This window comes from Lissotriton vulgaris, chromosome 5 (genome assembly GCF_964263255.1).
Source record: "Lissotriton vulgaris chromosome 5, aLisVul1.2, whole genome shotgun sequence".
NCBI classification, from domain to species: domain Eukaryota; kingdom Metazoa; phylum Chordata; class Amphibia; order Caudata; family Salamandridae; genus Lissotriton; species Lissotriton vulgaris.
The window spans coordinates 2,034,659,359-2,034,678,614 of NC_141693.1; the positions used below are offsets into that span (position 1 = coordinate 2,034,659,359).

Sequence of the window (19,256 nt, forward strand, 5' to 3'; positions counted from 1 at the left end):
CTCAGCCTGCTTCCAAGCTTCGCCCTCAGCCTGCTTCCAAGCTTCGCCCTCAGCCTGCTTCCAAACCATGAGATGAGAAGCTTCGCCCTCAGCCTGCTTCCAAACATTGAGATGAGAAGCTTCGTCCTCAGCCTGCTTCTAAACCTCAAAGCTTTCTCTCCAGATAGAAGCTCCTCTTTGAGCAGAACTGGCTCAGCACAATTCAGCGAGACTTGGCATAAAGTTACTGATCCTGGGTGAGAACCCTGTGTACTACAGGCATACAAGAACCTCACAGGGTATCAGTGCGGCCAGCATGGCAGACCTTCAGGGGAGTGCCAGTCCATTGAAAGGCAAACAGTACGTGCATGGTCCAAGGGGGGGGCTATATGTAAACTGTGCAGAGGTAGATGGTAAAAACGATATTTGTTCTGGTTCAGCCGTGTTACTGGGCTCAGGGATACAGGCGCTGCCTCCCAGCGATCAGGCAGTGATGAGGAGGAGAGAACGGTGGGTACTGATGCTGGGAAGTGAAGCACACGGCCTTCCTTGTATCCCAACACACCCAGGACCAGGTTTACTAACGTGACACGATGCAAAGCAACAAGACCACTTGCTGCGTTGGGTCAAGAGCAGGAATGCACCACATTTACTAAGATATAGAGCGCTCCTGCTCTCTCACTGCGCTTGGGCGCTGAGGGACAGATTTACAAAGACGTCACACAACGCAACTCAACGCAGCAACACAACCTGCAGCGAGAGAGAGCAATGAGCCGTATCTGACCCATTACTACTCTCTCCCCGCTCCGGCGCCAACAAAGGCTCCCTTAGGCCAGGGTGCAAGAGTGGCGCATTACAGGCAGGAAAGAACACCTGCCTGCACTAAAACAATCCTCAAGAGTCCTTTTCCACGTGCGTCACAGAATGCAGCTCAAGTAGAGAGAGGAAATAACGAGGAGAAATAAGGGCTGACAACCCTTAGTGAATCTGGAACTGCACCGGAATCCATGGGTGGAAGCGCGGGAACGCCCACCCTCCATCCATTCAATGCCTTCCCAACGGGTGGATGCGTGGGAACGCCCACCCTCCATCCGTTCAATGCCTTCCCAACGGGTGGATGCGCGGGAACGCCCACCCTCCATCCATTCAATGCCTTCCCAACGGGTGGATGCGTGGGAACGCTCACACTCCACCTGTTCAATGCCTTCCCAACGGGTGGATGCGTGGGAACGCTCACACTCCACCTGTTCAATGCCTTCCCAACGGGCGGGAACGCCCACCCTAAATCCATTCAAGGTGGCTTTGCGTGGCCTAGCAGATCTCCCTGAAGCCCTTGCATCACCTTGCTTGACGCACGCTCTTTGTAAATCTGCCCACCCAGTGTCTTCATAAACCACTCATACACCAGCTAAGGCACACGCACAGACCCAAGCCAGGATGTGCCACGTTAGCCCCGGCACCCACCTCTGATCTGTTGTAAGTCGACGCTGTCCCCAGCGGCACGGAGTCCACAGGCAGTGCCAGGAAGGAAGGGTTTGGCGCTAGTCCCTCTGAGCCCAGCTGACTGCAGACCGCCTGCCTGAGCCTAGCGCCCCCTGCTGACAGCAGATGGAATAGAGCCAGGGCCCATCAATGGGAAATGTGTGACTAAGCCTGGGACACAGCACCCAGTGGAAACATAAGACGGGAACAAAGACAGACAGAGAAGCTTCAAGAGCCGCTGAGATTGTGCCAGAGACAACAGAGTGAAGGGAAGCAAGGAACGAGCCGAGAGGAGGGAACTGCACGTGTCCCAAACACCAACCAGGCAAACTCCTTCGATATAAAGACGATGGACAGCGCTTCTGCTTCACTACAATACCATTCAAATCAGGCGATGGGCGGCAATCGAAGGCCTTCAGCAGGAGCAGACTCCCACTCATGCCTGGGACAGACTCCCACTCATGCCTGGGACAGACTCCCACTCATGCCTGGGACAGACTCCCACTCATGCCTGGGACAGACTCATACTCATGCCTGGGACAGACTCCCACTCATGCCTGGGACAGACTCCCACTCATGCCTGGGACAGACTCATACTCATGCCTGGGGAAAGACTCCCACTCATGCCTGGGACAGACTCCCACTCATGCCTGGGCACAGACTCCCACTCATGCCTGGGCATAGACTCCCACTCATGCCTGGGACAGACTCCCACTCATGCCTGGGCACAGACTCCCACTCATGCCTGCGACAGACTCCCACTCATGCCTTGGCACAGACTTCCACTCATGCCTGCGACAGACTCCCACTCATGCCTGGCCACAGACTTCCACTCATGCCTGCGACAGACTCCCACTCATGCCTTGGCACAGACTTCCACTCATGCCTGCGACAGACTCCCACTCATGCCTGGGCACAGACTCCCACTCATGCCTGCGACAGACTCCCTCTCATGCCTGGCCACAGACTTCCACTCATGCCTGGGACAGACTTCCACTCATGCCTGGGACAGACTCCCACTCAAGCCTGGGCACAGACTCACACTCATGCCTGGGACAGACTCCCACTCATGCCTGGGACAGACTCCCACTCATGCCTGGGACAGACTCCCACTCAAGCGTGGGCATAGACTCCCACTCATGCCTGGGACAGACTCCCACTCATGCCTGGGACAGACTCCCACTCATGCCTGGGACAGACTCCCTCTCATGCCTGGGGACAGACTCCCACTCATGCCTGGGGACAGACTCCCACTCATGACTGGGGACAGACTCCCACTCATGCCTGGGACAGACTCACACTCATGCCTGGGACAGACTCATGCCTGGGGCAGACTCATGCCTGGGGCTGACTCCCACTCATGCCTGGCCACAGACTCCCACTCATGCCTTTGGAGAGACTCCCACTCATGCTTTGGCACAGACTCCCACTCATGTCTGAGCACAGACTCCCACTCATGCCTGGGCACAGACTCCTACTCATGCATGGGCACAGACTTCCACTCATGCCTGGGCACAGACTCCCACTCATGCCTGGGGACAGACTCCCACTCATGACTGGGGACAGACTCCCACTCATGCCTGGGCACAGACTCCCACTCATGCCTGGGCACAGACTCCCACTCATGCCTGGGCACAGACTCCCACTCATGCCTGGGCACAGACTCCCACTCATGCCTGGGGACAGACTCCCACTCATGCCTGGGGACAGACTCCCACTCATGCCTGGGCATAGACTCCCTCTCATGCCTGGGACAGACTCCCACTCATGCCTGGGCACAGACTCCCACTCATGCCTGGGGACAGACTCCCACTCAAGCCTGGGAACAGACTCCCACTCATGCCTGAGACAGACTCCCACTCATGTCTGGGGACAGACTCCCACTCATGCCTGGGCACAGACTCCCACTCATGCCTGGGGACAGACTCCCACTCATGCCTGGGGACAGACTCCCACTCATGCCTGGGACAGACTCCCACTCATGCCTGGGACAGACTCCCACTCATGCCTGGGGACAGACTCCCACTCATGCCTGGGGACAGACTCCCACTCATGCCTGGGCATAGACTCCCTCTCATGCCTGGGACAGACTCCCACTCATGCCTGGGCACAGACTCCCACTCATGCCTGGGGACAGACTCCCACTCAAGCCTGGGAACAGACTCCCACTCATGTCTGGGGACAGACTCCCACTCATGCCTGGGCACAGACTCCCACTCATGCCTGGGGACAGACTCCCACTCATGCCTGGGGACAGACTCCCACTCATGCCTGGGACAGACTCCCACTCATGCCTGGGACAGACTCCAACTCATGCCTGGGACAGACTCCCACTCATGACTGGGGACAGACTCCCACTCATGCCTGGGCACAGACTCCCACTCATGCCTGGGGACAGACTCCCACTCATGCCTGGGGACAGACTCCCACTCATGCCTGGGGACAGACTCCCACTCATGCCTGGGAACAGACTCCCACTCATGCCTGGGGACAAACTCCCACTCATGCCTGGGCACAGACTCCCTCTCATGCCTGGGCACAGACTCCTTCTCATGCCTGGGACAGACTCCCACTCATTCCTGGGGACAGACTCCCACTCATGCCTGGGCACAGACTCCCACTCATGCTTGGGACAGACTCCCACTCATGACCTGGGACAGACTCCCACTCATGCCTGGGACAGACTCCCACTCATGCCTGGGCACAGACTCCCACTCATGCCTGGGGACAGACTTCCACTCATGCCTGGGCACAGACTCCCACTCATGCCTGGGCACAGACTCCCACTCATTCCTGGGGACAGACTCCCACTCATGCCTGGGCACAGACTCCCACTCATGCTTGGGACAGACTCCCACTCATGACTGGGGACAGACTCCGACTCATGCCTGGGACAGACTCCCACTCATGCCTGGGACAGACTCCAACTCATGCCTGGGACAGACTCCCACTCATGCCTGGGCACAGACTCCCACTCATGCCTGGGCACAGACTCCCACTCATTCCTGGGGACAGACTCCCACTCATGCCTGGGCACAGACTCCCACTCATGCTTGGGACAGACTCCCACTCATGACTGGGGACAGACTCCGACTCATGCCTGGGACAGACTCCCACTCATGACTGGGGACAGACTCCGACTCATGCCTGGGACAGACTCCCACTCATGCCTGGGACAGACTCCAACTCATGCCTGGGACAGACTCCCACTCATGCCTGGGCACAGACTCCCACTCATGCCTGGGACAGACTCCAACTCATGCCTGGGACAGACTCCCACTCATGCCTGGGCACAGACTCCCACTCATTCCTGGGGACAGACTCCCACTCATGCCTGGGCACAGACTCCCACTCATGCTTGGGACAGACTCCCACTCATGACTGGGGACAGACTCCGACTCATGCCTGGGACAGACTCCCACTCATGACTGGGGACAGACTCCGACTCATGCCTGGGACAGACTCCCACTCATGCCTGGGACAGACTCCAACTCATGCCTGGGACAGACTCCCACTCATGACTGGGGACAGACTCCCACTCATGCCTGGGACAGACTCCCACTCATGCCTGGGGAGACTCCCACTCATGCCTGGGACAGACTCCCACTCATGCCTGGGCACAGACTCCCACTCATGCCTGGGCACAGACTTCCACTCATGCCTGGGACAGACTCCCACTCAAGCCTGGGGACAGACTCCCACTCATGCCTGGGCACAGACTCCCACTCAGACGCATCGACTGGTGACTGGGGGCACTAAACGGACCACAAAGCCCAGGAAGAAGCGGGCGAGGAAGCCGAACAGCAGCCCCTCCCTTTCCTGTACCGGGGGCATTTAATCACTTCCTATCTCCCGACCGCGCGCGGGCGTGCGCCAGGCCTAGCCCGGGCCAAGGACGGGCCCGTCTATGCCCGTCCGTCGTAGCCAGGAGGAGGCAGGGCTGGGCCTGGGCTCTAACATCGCCAACCATACATTTATTTATTTATTTTTCACATTTTTAAAGCGCACTGTTACCCAAGGTGTCCTGGCGCTGGGTGATCACTAGTATGCATGAGGCGAGGAGTTAGTAAGTAAAGAGCCAAGTCTACATCCAACTACACGGATCCAGCGACTGCACCCCGCTACAGAAGGAAGGTGGGGAGCCCTGTGCGTGACTGTCATCGTCCCTTAGAAGAAGTAACCCTGGGGTCTCAATCCAGTCCGGCCATTGTGATCTGCAACGTCTCCTCATTTTAGAACAGTCCATTTGGGCAGAACTCATGCACCCCGAGGGTTGTTGATTTGGATACATACCATCGTGTGGCTTAAGGCCGTCCCTGTTCGGACATTGATCTCCGACTCGTGATGACTAAAGAGAGGATCGAGCCAGACAATGCGGGAGGAGGGAGCCCAAAGGGACCCCTGAGGCCTTCTTCGTCAGGGCAGAGTCAGCCCTGGACCAAGAGATGCATTCTGCTGAAAGAAGACTTTCTCAGATCGCCAGCGCCGGTACAGGACCTTCTTGCCTACTCCCGGGGCGGCCTTAGGGGGGCGAACAGCTCATCCATCCAAATGCAACCTGTGGGTTTCTTTTATAGGGACCCACGGATAAGTTCCCGAAGAGAGGCTGATGGGCAAATGCACAGCGGAGTGGCTGGAAAAGGGCACTTCCCTTTTACAAAAAATCGTTATGCCCCACTGGCAAATAGCTAGAGCCTGGAAGACATTGATTGACGCGAACGGAGCCCTCGCCGCGGCGATGCCCCCGCCGAAGCGATTGCTCCACGCAGACACTCACTTGGAGGCCCCCCTGTAATCCCAGAAAGTACATCCATATCCGTCCCCACGGAAAGTGACAAGGTTAGTAGTTATAAAGATGACAAAGGCCAGATTTTAGTAACCCATTCGTAGGTGGTCAGATATTGCCGAGTACAAGTACCACAGGCCAAGGCGCTATAAAAGTCATATCAGGGAATATAGCGGGCTCTCAGCAAAAGTAACAAATAACGATTGGGTGGCTTATATAAAAAAGTTCCAGGTTATATCCTTACAAGAGACCTGGGAATGGAGCAGAGACCGGCTAGCTCTTGAAGGTTTTAAGATGTTTTTTGTCCCGGCAAGGAAAGGGCGGGCAGGAGGAGCTAAGGGCGGGTTGATGATCTGTGTGGATCTAAAATTGAAAGGGACACGGGAAGACCTGAGTTGGAACTCTGATGTACACTACAAGGGTTAAACTTGCCTATGAGGGGCCAGAAGATACTATTCGTGAACTTCGATAATGCTATGTTACCAGGGTCACCACTCATCAATTTCAAAGAACTGGAAAAAAGGCTGGAGGGGGAGACTGGCCAAGAGGGACGTACGCACCAATGGGTGCTTGCAGGTGATTTTAATTGTCACCTTTGCCCAAACTTGAAAAACATATGGGGTGTCTGGTCCTCTTGTCCATTGGAAGAGGCCCCCATCTAGAACACGCTAGAGGGAAAGGAGCTTAACAAGGTGCTGGAAAGGCACGACCTCCAAGACACCATGGATTGAATCAATTGAGGTGACGCAGGGCGGATAAATCCAACGTTCAAAGGGAGAGGCTGCAACTCAGTCATTGGTTTGATCTTTGTATCACACATAATGAAACAGGAGTTATTGGGGTTCGAAATACAATCAAGTGCATTTAGTGACCACAATCCCCTCGCTATTGTCCTGAGGGATCCAAATACACCCCGTACCCCTGATAAAAGAGGTCAGAATGGGGAGCTAATGGCGACCGACCATGGCAGAAACCTGAGATGGTCCAATATGGATGTCCATGCCTTCTATGAAGCATTAATGGCAGACGAAGACCAGCTTATAGGGAGGTTCTTGAATCTCGAAGTAACAGGGGTTGATCCGGTCAAGGCCTATGAAGGGGGAACATTGCACATTGACAGACTCCTCAGGGTCAAGCCCAGAAACAAAGAACCCAGGGAACATGGGTGGTTCCATCAGGCCTGCTCCAAGGCTCCGAGAGAGTTGAAATTGGCTCTGAAAACCTGTCCTATGGATAAAATCAGGGTTACGGCATGTCGAGACTTACATAAAGATGCGGTAAACCGCCGTAAATCCTTTCTGCAACAGCAGGCCTGGGAGAACCTGAGGGAAGCAGATGATACCAAAAATATGAGGGCATTTTGGAAGATCATAAATGACCGATGCTTCCAAGATAGGGATAGACCCAAGATCGTAAACCATATCCTGGCGGAAACATGGCTTGAGCATTTTAACGGTCGATATAATCTTAGTACTCGTGAGGATTGCCTAGTGACTAATGAAGGGCCAGGAAGAGAGGAATCTATAATGTTCTCTCTAAATGAGATTAAGGCCGGCGTAGAAGGATTGACCAGAAACAAAGCGCCGGGCCCAGATGGTGTCCTCCCGGATTTATTCCTGGCGCATGTAGAGCTGTGGGCTCCCATTTTGAGCAGGGTTATAAACGCTGCAGTGTGCACGGGCATGCCTGAATCCTGGTCGACAGCCACAATTGTCCCAATCTTTAAAAAAGGTAACAGGGAGAGCCCATCCTGTTACCGACCTATTTCCCTGATTGACGTGTCCGTGAACATTCTTGGCAGGGTTATACTTAACCGTATACTAGACTGGGCAGAAGAACACAAGACCATCACAGACACGCAGTATGGTTTTCACCCTATATCAACGGCCTAGAGAAAGCATTGGCTGGGCTGGGAGTGGACTCGCCTAAGATAGGTCATAGGGGGGTTCAGGTTCTGCTTTACGCAGATGATGCAATACTTCTGGCCCGAACCCCGCGTGGCCTACAAATACTGTTAGACGGCTTTATCCACTTTATGGAGAGCCTGGATCTGTGAGCTAACCTAGCCAAATCCTATATAATGGAGGTAGGGAAGGCGCCCCCAAAGAAATACAAATAAACGATTGGGCACATCATATAGAAAAAGTCCAGACAAATGTCGTTCCCTAACTAGAAGTACGGGGGCGATTATGAACCACGCACATAGGTTGGGTCGTTGGGCTCCTGAGCAGATCCTGATTCTCTACAATTCAATATGTTCAGCCAAAGTTCTCTATGGCAGTGAGGTCTGGGGCTTGGTGGATGCTACGTAGCTCCACATTGAAGGGAATAAACTTTTAAGAAGATTACTGAAAGTGCCACAAAGTACCCCGGGCTTCATTGCACATGAGGAGTTGGGTGCTGCTTATATCGAGGACAGGATAAAACTAAAACCGCTCAGTTGTTGGGTTAAGATCTGGACAAACCCAGAGATATCATTCAGGACTGCCTGGCACGGGCTAAGGGGATGAATATCCCACAGCTTGAATATGTCAGAGGATCTCGCAAAGCCACGGGTCGCCTGGAACTTTTCACTTATTGGCAAAGGACAAGACCATTGTGAAGGGGGGGTTTTTGAAATGATTGGGTTCCAGTAGGGAAGACCAAGAGATAATAATACCCGCAGTGAGAAGGCATATCCTGACGAAATCTTGCCCGGGCGTTAAACCTTACCTGCATCTCATTCACAGAGCCCAGGGTAGGTTCCTCATGACGCGTTTCAGGATGAACTCCATACATCACAGCTTAGCGGTGCCTGCAGGTTTTACTAAAACGGAGGAGCAGAAGGGTCCGTGCGGCTGCGATCTTCGATCTCCGCAGGACACCCTTCACTTTGTGCTGCTATGCCCGTATTACATGCACCCAAGGAAACTTTTTTTAAAAGAGTTTTTAAAAAAGCTGGGTTTAGACAGGCCAAGGGGGCTCTACTGTATTTGAAACTTTCTGCGGATATTTTAACATTGTATTGTACTATACATTTTTTAAGAGTGGCAATGCGCCTTAGGAACACCAGAGGGGATGTGTGAACTGTGTATCATGAATTGTTTTTTAAGTAGCCCTTGTACTGTAAATTTCCATGGAGGGCCACAGGGACCCAGGAATACCAGAGGCATAGGTAACTTGTATATATATCATTGTTTTCAAGTATATGTTTTATGAGATTGCTTTCTGTGATACAGGCCCTCATGCGACTTATATATTGCGCTCGCACTTTACAGACTACTCCATTTTTAACTGGATGACACGGGGGAACTTTAATGATCTTCTGCTGTTTACACTTTGCATATGCACTTTACTGAATTTGATTTATTGACAACGTTAGGCTACCGCGTTGCTTGCGTATCGCGCATGCACTTCTAGTTTTCTATACAACTATAGACACTTGTTCTCGGATCCACTGAGGAAGACGGGGGGATCGCGGAGTTTTATATGCGTTGTAAGGCTGTCTCCATCAGGCTAACCTGTTGTTTTATACATTGTAACGATTGTCATTTTTTAAAATCAAATGGCTTGTACTGAATTTTTATCTGTGTTTTTATGCAGTTTAGGGCGAAATAAAGATTCTTGAGGCCTGGGCACAGGCGTAGGCTGCTAGGTGTAGCCCCCCAGCATCTGGTTAAAGACTAGTATCTCTGTCCCGTCACCTGGTCAGGGACTGCCACCTCTGTCCCATCACCTGGACACTGGATAGATGGCTGTCTATAGTGGTCACAGACTGTCCTGATGAATGGTCACAGGCGGCTCTCCCTGTCCCATCACCTGGACATGGACTATTGTCCCTGCCCCATCAGTGGTCACAGACTGTCCCATCACCTGGTCACCGACTGCCGTCCATGTTCCGTCACCTGGTCACAGACTGCCGTCCCTGTTCCATCACCTGGTCACAGACTGCCGTCCCTGTTCCGTCACCTGGTCACAAACTGCCGTCCCTGTTCCGTCACCTGGTCACAGACTGCCGTCCCTGTTCCGTCACCTGGTCACAGACTGCCGTCCCTGTTCCGTCACCTGGTCACAGACTGCCGTCCCTGTTCCGTCACCTGGTCACAGACTGCCGTCCCTGTTCTGTCAGCTGTCACAGAGTGACGTCTCTGTTCCGTCAGCAATCACAGACTGCCGTCCCTGTTCCGTCAGCGGTCACAGACTGCCGTCCATGTTCCGTCACCTGGTCACAGACTGCCGTCCCTGTTCCGTCAGCAGTCACAGACTGCCGTCCCTGTTCCCTCACCTGGTCACAGACTGCCGTCCCTGTTCCGTCACCTGGTCACAGACTGCCGTCCCTGTTCCGTCACCTGGTCACAGACTGCCGTCCCTGTTCCGTCAGCAGTCACAGACTGCTGTCCCTGTCCCGTCACCTGGTCACAGACTGCCGTCCCTGTTCCGTCAGCGGTCACAGACTGCCGTCCCTGTTCCGTCACCTGGTCACAGACTGCCGTCCCTGTTCCGTCACCTGGTCACAGACTGCCGTCCCTGTTCCGTCACCTGGTCACAGACTGCCGTCCCTGTTCCGTCACCTGGTCACAGACTGACGTCCCTGTTCCGTCAGCGGTCACAGACTGCCGTCCCTGTTCCGTCACCTGGTCACAGACTGCCGTCCCTGTTCCGTCAGCGGTCACAGACTGACGTCCCTGTTCCGTCACCTGTTCACAGACTGCCGTCCCTGTTCTGTCAGCGGTCACAGACTGACGTCTCTGTTCCGTCAGCAATCACAGACTGCCGTCCCTGTTCCATCAGCGGTCACAGACTGACGTCCCTGTCCCGCCACCTGGTCACAGACTGACATCCCTGTCCTGTCACCTGGTCACAGACTGACGTCCCTGTTCCGTAAGCGGTCACAGACTGACGTCCCTGCCCCATCAGTGGTCACAGACTGCCGTCCCTGTTCGACCACTCGACGTAGACTCCCTTCTCTCGATGATCAGTCGCTGTAGACTGCCATCTCTCCCATCAATGGCTCTAGACTGCCTCTCCTGTCTCATCAGTGGTCACAGACTGCCCCTCCTGCCTCATCAGTGGTCACAGACTGCCACTCTTGTCATATCAGTGGTCACAGACTGTCATCTCCGTCCCATCAGCAGCCATGGACCAGTTCGATAGGTGGTCAGGGACGGCCATCTCTTTCTTGTCCCTTAAGTGGTCACCGACTGTCGTTCCTGTCCCATCAAGCAGTCAGACAGCTGCCCCTGTCCCGTGAGTGGTCACAGACGGATGCCCCTGTGCCTTCAGCTGGTCAGACTGTTGCCCCTATCCCATGAGAGTTCACAGACGGCAAACCTGGCTCCTTGACAGGTCACGCGCCGCTGTCACAGCTTACCAGTATTGGGCCACAGGCACCCTTAGCTTGCCCCAGCCCCCACTATATGCCCAACACCTAATCACAGAACTAACAACAGACACCCCAAAAACTAATGCTCTGCTCTGTGCCTGGTCACAAACGTTACAGCGGGCGTATCATCTGGCCACTAACACAACCCCACAGCTGGATTCTTATATGGCCACCAACAGACACTCTCAGCGGTGCCTCAAAAGGCCACCAACACTTTTGTTCTCCTTGTCTGAGTTCCACCCTGACTGTGCAGCTTTTCACTCATCCCTAGCCAGGCATGGCACCTGCTCACAGACAACCCGTTACACCCGCTCACAGACCACCCATTCCACCTGCTCGTAGAACACCTGTTCCACCTGCTCACAGACCACCCGTTCCACCTGCTCAGACCACCCATTCCATCCGCTCACAGACCACCCACTCCCCCACTTGCCTTCCACCTGCTCACAGACCACCCACTCCCTCACTTGCCTTCCACCCGCTCACAGACCACCCGTTCCACCTGCTCACAGACCACCCGTTCCCCCTGCTCACAGACCATCCACTCCCCAACTCGCACTACACCCGCTCACAGACCACCGCCTCCCCATGCTCACAGACTGCCTCTCCTGACACTGGGTTACAGAACCGACCCAGGTTCTGGTGCCCACTTTTCCCTCCCTTAGCCCCACCCTGGGGCACAGGATTCAGGGTAGTTAAGGCAAGTTTATGGTCACCCGCTGGGACAGGAGGGGCGCTCTTCCTTCTTCAGATGCTTCACTTCAAAAGCAATTTTCTCTCTATGGGAATGTGCCTCCCCTCCCAGAAGAGTTCCCCAAGTGTGCTTCTTAGGGCAGTGTGTAACTTTCAAGGTGCTGCTCATACCTTCATGCCAGGTTCACCAGGAGTGCCAGCTTCACCCGATGGGCCCGGAGGTCCCTACAAGAAAAGGTTTCAAGTGTTAGGGGAAACAAGAGATCAGATCATAGCAAAGCTGCGGCCACAGATGCTTGTCGGGGCCAAAACAGAAGAGAGCTCCTTAGAGCGGGGCTTCACGCAGGAGGCGCCCCATTTATAGAGCAACGGGAAGTGGGGATTCTGGGGGAGACCCGCTCTGCAGGGGGCTGTAACAGAGGAGAAGCTTCTCTCTCTGGAGGGCTATGACAGAGGAGGAGCCCCGCTGGATACTGGGTTCTGACAGGAGGAGCCCCATCAACTGCACAGCATCCTCAGCATCTTCAGCATCCTCAGCATCTTCAGCATCCTCAGCATCCTCAGCATCCTCAGCATCTTCAGCATCCTTGAGCATCTTCAGAATCCTCAGCATCCTCAGCATCTTCAGCATCCTTGAGCATCGTCAGCATCCTTGAGCATCTTCAGCATCCTCAGCATCTTCAGCATCCTCAGCATCTTCAGCATCCTCAGCATCTTCAGCATCCTCAGCATCTTCAGCATCCTCAGCATCCTCAGCATCTTCAGCATCCTCAGCATCTTCAGCATCTTCAGCATCCTCAGCATCCTCAGCATCTTCAGCATCCTCAGCATCTTCAGCATCCTCAGCATCCTCAGCATCCTCAGCATCTTCAGCATCCTCAGCATCTTCAGCATCCTTGAGCATCTTCAGCGTACTCAGCATCTTCAGCATCCTCAGCATCTTCAGCATCCTTGAGCATCTTCTGCGTCCTGTATCCCTTGCCTCAGGACCACTCGATAGAAGCCAATGGCACAGCGTCACTGACGCTGGAACTGGCCTGAAGACGGCTTTTTAAGGCGGTAACTGTTTTGTTGGGCCTTGCTGGCCCCCTTGAGGGGCTCCTTTTTAAAGTTGGTCGCCCAAACTAACTCGAAGTGACCACATTCAACTCTGGTGAAACCAGCTGGTCCTAAAGGGGATGATAAGGGTATGACACAGGGAGGTCACCCAACCACACCATATATCACAGCCCATTTCCTAACAGTAATGAAATACATAACAATCCCATTAAATTAATAAATGACACCGTTTGGGAGAGAGCGCATACCTAGGAACAGCAGCAGGAGAGGTGATTAATAATTATTGATTATGAAAGGGATTAAAGGGGAGGACAGGAGAAGGGATCAGTCAAGAAGGAACATTACAATCGGAGGCAGGAACACTCACCTTCGGCCCCGGAGCACCCAGTGGGCCGAGGGGTCCCGGCGGTCCCGGGGGGCCCTGAAACAAGAGAGGAGAGGTTAGGTGAACTCGGTGTCATGCATGGACGAAGCTGGCCATCAATACTTAGCTTTTAACATTACTTTATTATTTATTTTTAATTTTAGTGTACACAAAGACTTGTTACAAACATTTTCCAGGTTTTCTTTAAAATATGAAAAAAAAATATTGAAAGAAATCCAATGAAGAAAGGGAGAGAAAGAGCAGAAGAAGAAAATCAAAAAAGGATAAGAAAGAGAACAACTACAACAAAGAAGGATGAAAAGTACAAGAAAGAAGGAGAATGAGGACAACAAAAAGGCGAGCGAAGAGAAAGCAGAGGCAGATCGAATTGTTTGGCTTATTGATAAATAGATTTATGTTGTAAAAGGCAAAGCGTCTGAGCTGAGGAAGCAGCTCAGGACTTTGGGGTGAGCTCCGGCGTATGATCGGTTGAAACTGCGTACCCCGTCAGACCCCCCTTCGAATGAGGTCTTTCCACCCCAGAATTCTTCTTTCTTTGCATTTGAGACCCCAACTGCGTGCTTTTGGCTGAGCTTCCTATCACCTGGTTGCATATAGATCTAGTATATTTGGGTGCTTAGGGGTTCACTAGCTGTAAGAGGTGTTCTTGTTCATGATAAGTACCCCGAAACCAGAAGCTTGGGGCAGACAGGGTCTGTGGTGAAGCTTTTGTGAGGTAGAAAACCCTGTGAAGGGTGGGCTTTGGGACGTGACCTGCATTGACCATCAAACAACGGAGAGAGCCACATACGCCTTCTGAGACTCAACGCAGAGTCGCGGTTTCAGTGAGTAGCCCTTACCGACACATGTCCACCGCCTAGGGTCATGCCAGTGACCACAGAAAAGTGAGATGTCTAACCGGCCTACAGAGGGTCCCAATGACCCGTCCCATAACCCTGTGAACTGTCTCATGAGACTGTCTCAGACCTCTTGAATGCTTACATGACCTGTCTGACGACCATCACATGATCACATGACCTGTCTCACGACCATCATATGATTACATGACTGTCATGGAATCATATGCGATGCAATGTTTACTTACCTCCATGCATCCATATTCCGGTGTTTACTACCCCCTACCCGGCCCCTTCCCCGCCCGCCTCACCGCCCCACGGAACTCCCTGTACGGACCGCTCCTGCTCACGACCATCGCATGATCACATGACCTGTCTCAGACCTCTCGCATGCACAAATGACCTATCTCAGCCCTCTCGCATGATCACATGCCCTGTCTCACGACCAGCACATGATCACATGACCTGTCTCACGACCTTTGCAGGATCACATGACCTGTCTCAGACCTCTCGCATGCTCACATGCCCTGTCTCAGACCTCTCGCATGCTCACATGACCTGTCTCAGACCTCTCGCATGCTCACATGACCTGTCTCACAACCAACGCATGCTCACATGACCTGCCACAACCCTCTTGCATGATCACATAACCTGCCACAGCCCTCTTGCATGATCACATGACCTGCCACAGCCCTCTTGCATGATCACATGACCTGTCTCACGACCAGGCCTGGGGATCATTTTATTCAAGCCAGAATAATCAGCATAATTTACGTAATTTCACATTAGTATTCAGTAGAGAATTACTGACAATAACGTGATTACCCGGCACGCCTAATTAAGAGTAATTTATAGGGAAAAAAATCCTTCCATGAGACCACATTTAGCGACTGTAAGCGACTGCTCTCGCTGCTGTTTAGGTTCGTGTCCATTTTGTTATGTTATGAAGATTTGTTGAGTGAACCATGACAAGGGAGGGTATCCTGGAGCTAAGGGTGCCATGCATTTGCGTGAGGGTGCGATGCATTTGCGTGAGGGTGCGATGCAGTTGCGTGAGGGTGCGATGCAGTTGCGTGAGGGTGCGATGCATTTGCGTGAGGGTGCGATGCATTTGCGTGAGGGTGCGATGCAGTTGCGTGAGGGTGCGATGCAGTTGCGCGAGGGTGCGATGCTGTTGCGTGATGGTGCGATGCAGTTGCGTGAGGGTGCGATGCAGTTGCGTGAGGGTGCGATGCAGTTGCGTGAGGGTGCGATGAGGTTGCGTGAGGGTGCGATGCAGTTGCGTGATGGTGCGATGCTGTTGCATGAGGGTGCGATGCAGTTGTGTGAGGGTGCGAAGCAGTTGCATGAGGGTGTCATGAAGTCATGAGGGTGTCAGCGCGATTAACCTCACAGGTGGATGCTGGCACCACCGCGCTCTTAGACAAATAGAGCTTAATTTAAGAAATAAAACAAGACCAAAATGACTAAAATCCAGTTAGTAGAACCAGAGTTCGGAATTTTTTAAGATATAGTGAAAAATAGCACCTTAAAGCAGAAAGCACAAACTGCAGCTATCTGGCCGTGTTGGACCAGGTCAAAGTCAAGAGGAGCGCAGGTTAGATACAGTCCCAGTCTAGTCCAGCTGAAGGTTTACCTTCTCAAGTTTTGTGCCAAGAGTACCGGACGCATTTGAAAGGGTTGCAGGGGTGCAAAGAGGTGTCGCCGGCGGTTGTAGGCGTAGCACAAACAGGTGGGCTGGTACTTCACGTTGGTGGTCATTTGCAGGCAAGTGATGTGATGCTTGCTGTGTGAAGAGACGAACTGGCAGCAGCATGCGCTGATTTTCGGTGCAAGTAGCACAGTCTTGGTGCAAGCGGGCCCGTTCAAGGTCACAAAGAGCCAAAGACTTGATTTAAGAGCCAGTGAGCCACAGCAGGGGTCAAGGACCTGAAAGGCACCAGTTGAGGGTGAGAAACTCGCTCCAGCTGGGTTTAGAAGCTGGTTGGGAGCCTTTTATGTCCCTGAGGCTAAGATCAGGAGGCCAGCAGAAGAGCCCTTTGAGTCACTCTGGGGTCCTGGGTTCAAAAGGAAGTTGCAGTTCCAGTTCTTCCCCTGGCAAGAGGGAAGCAGGCAGCAGGTCGGCACAGCAAGGCAGCAGTTTCTTTAGATCAGCAGTCTATCAGAGTGACAATCCTTGTAGCAGCAAAGCAGTCCTTCTTCCTGGCAGAGTATCCACAGGTTCAGAAGTATACTGAAGAGTTGGTGTCTGAGGTTCAGTATTCAAACCCAGTTGTGCTTTTGAAGTGGGGGGGGGGAAGCTTATCGATGTTCCCCTTTGAAGTCCCCAGGCATACTGCCTTCCCTGCCCAGGCTCTAGACGAACAACAGGGGGTATGCAGCCCTTTGTGTGAAGGCAGGACACAGCTTATTCAGGTGTAAGAGGGGCTCTGTCCAGCCCGGCCCTCACAATCTGCCAGTGATGGCCCATCCAGGCATTCCTAAGCTCCCTACTGTGTTTGGTTGTCTAGGAACAATACACAAAGCCCAACTGTCTAAAAGAGGTATTTTCAGAATTGCAAATTAATTGCAAATTAATATCTGAATTCACCATAAATTAGGATTTTAAAATGTGTTTCCAGAGACACCAAACTTGAACTGGTTACCTCTTCCCATCTGAAAGTTGCACTTATAAAATGTAATAAGTTAACTTTAATGTTGTCCTATGGGAGAGACTGGCCTTGCAGTGGTGAACAACAAGTGTAAGAGTTAGTTGATTGTTTCTTATTTGGGGCGACAGGCGCTCTAGTGAGAGACAAGGACGGCAGATGTATGACTAGGGAGATAAAGCAGGGAAATTGATTACTTGGTTAGATAGGAGGGAAAGGGGGAGTAGATTGGTACCACAACTGATGAGTTGCTTGGGTGCCAAGATAACAGATCCTCAGGCCATAGCCAATGAGTTTGCGAACCACTACAAGGTCGTATATCAGAGAAGCTCTGATTTGCCAAAAGAAGGTTAAAAAAAATCTTCTCACTGAGAGCAATCTGCCCACATTGTCTGATGAGGAACGGCAAACACTAGATAGTACCCTTACGGCTGTTGAAATAGTGCAGGCAATAAGAAACCTTCAACCCGGCAAGGCCCTGGGTCCCAATGGCTTGCCCATTGAGCTATACAAACTACAGCTCCCCCCCCAGCTTAAAGCCATGTTCGAGGCGAGTACATGACCAGAGGGTAGCAATAATGGTCACTATAGATAAGGAAGGGAAACCGAGAGACGAATGCTCATCAAATAGGCCCATCTCCCTGCTGAATGCAGAACCCAAAATACTGGCAAAACTACTGGCTAACCGCCTGACCCAGGTCATATGTAAATTGGTGCACCCCGACCAGTCCGGCTTCATGCCTCACAGAAATACTGCATTAAACCTACGATGACTACAGGGCGTGCTGGGAACATTGGACACGATCCAGGAAGACGCAGTGGTGGTCTCGCTAGATGCCATGATGGCATTCGATACCATTGAATGGCCATACCTTTTCACAGTCCTGGCAAAGTTGGGCTTCAGAGCCGGCTTCATCTGTGGGTGAGGCCTCTCTACACCGCCCCTCTGGCACAAGTGGTGGTCAACAATAAAAAATCAGAGGTATGCACTCTGGGACGAAGGACCCGCCAAGGATGTCCGCACTCGCCCTTACTATTCGCTCTCTCCTTGGAGCCGTTAGCGGCATGGATACGCAGAGATCCAATGATCAGGGGACTCAAGTGGATGGAGGGGTGGGACGATCGCAACGCCCTATATGCTAATGACATTCTTCTATACCTTGCCTCCCTGAAAACATCACTCCACATAGTATTCGACATTTTCACAAGCTTTGGGAGGAACTCAGGGTACAAGATCAACTGGAACAAGTCCCTACTCTACGTTCTCCATGGGAATCCTCCTCCCCACCCAGGGGTTGCCCTAGTCAAACAGCAGAAATGGGCTTCAAATATCTAGGAATCTATGTCACCTCTGACACTAAACCCCGTTATGAACCTAATCTCCTTCCCCATTGCAGAGGCTGAAGCGGGATGTTGCGAGCTGGAGGACGTTGCCATTGTCACTACTGGGAAGAGCAGCACTCTTCAAAATGATGGCCCTGCCGCGCTTCCTTTATATCTTGCAGAACTCCCCTGATATGGTCCCGACTAGATATTTCGAAGAGATTGAGGGCCTCCAGAGAGAACTGCGGTGGGATGGTAGGCCCCGAATAGCGCTGCATAAACTTACACTCTGATGGTATGACGGAGGAATTGGGCTCCCAAACATTAACATTTTTTTTTGGGCAGCCCACCTGGCAGCCATAAATCATTGCACTTATTGCCTTGGGGACGATCTGGGGTATAGAATGGATAGACGGATACTATCTGGCACGAACCACAATAGAGAGCTCTACTCCTGGTCCCCAAGTTATCCCTTAAATGGACCAATTAGATACTCAGTCCAAGTCTGGCATGCAGCGAACCGCAGCTTGGGGTGGGACAGAAGACTCTCGTTGGCCACCCCACTATGGGACTCGGAACAGCTGGGCAGCCTGGGGAAGTCTAAGGGATTTAACAAATGGGATCTGATAGGGTTATCAAAAATCGGGGATCCGTGGGAAGGGGGCGAAGTGGTGATGTTTGCATCGCTTCAGCTCAAACGTGA

At 52.7% G+C, this 19,256-nt stretch overlaps 1 protein-coding gene across 1 annotated transcript in view; it reads right to left on the reverse strand.

Moving 5' to 3' along the window:
- The window catches only part of COL27A1 (collagen type XXVII alpha 1 chain), a 1,047,548-nt gene that overhangs the window by 328,691 nt on the left and 699,601 nt on the right, over positions 1 to 19,256 (reverse strand). The window contains exons 29-30 of the mRNA XM_086924958.1: positions 13,729 to 13,782; positions 12,474 to 12,527 (exon numbers count right to left, since the gene is read on the reverse strand). Of these exons, the coding sequence (XP_086781084.1) occupies positions 12,474 to 12,527; positions 13,729 to 13,782 (108 nt within the window). The remainder of the gene's footprint in view (positions 1 to 12,473; positions 12,528 to 13,728; positions 13,783 to 19,256) is intronic.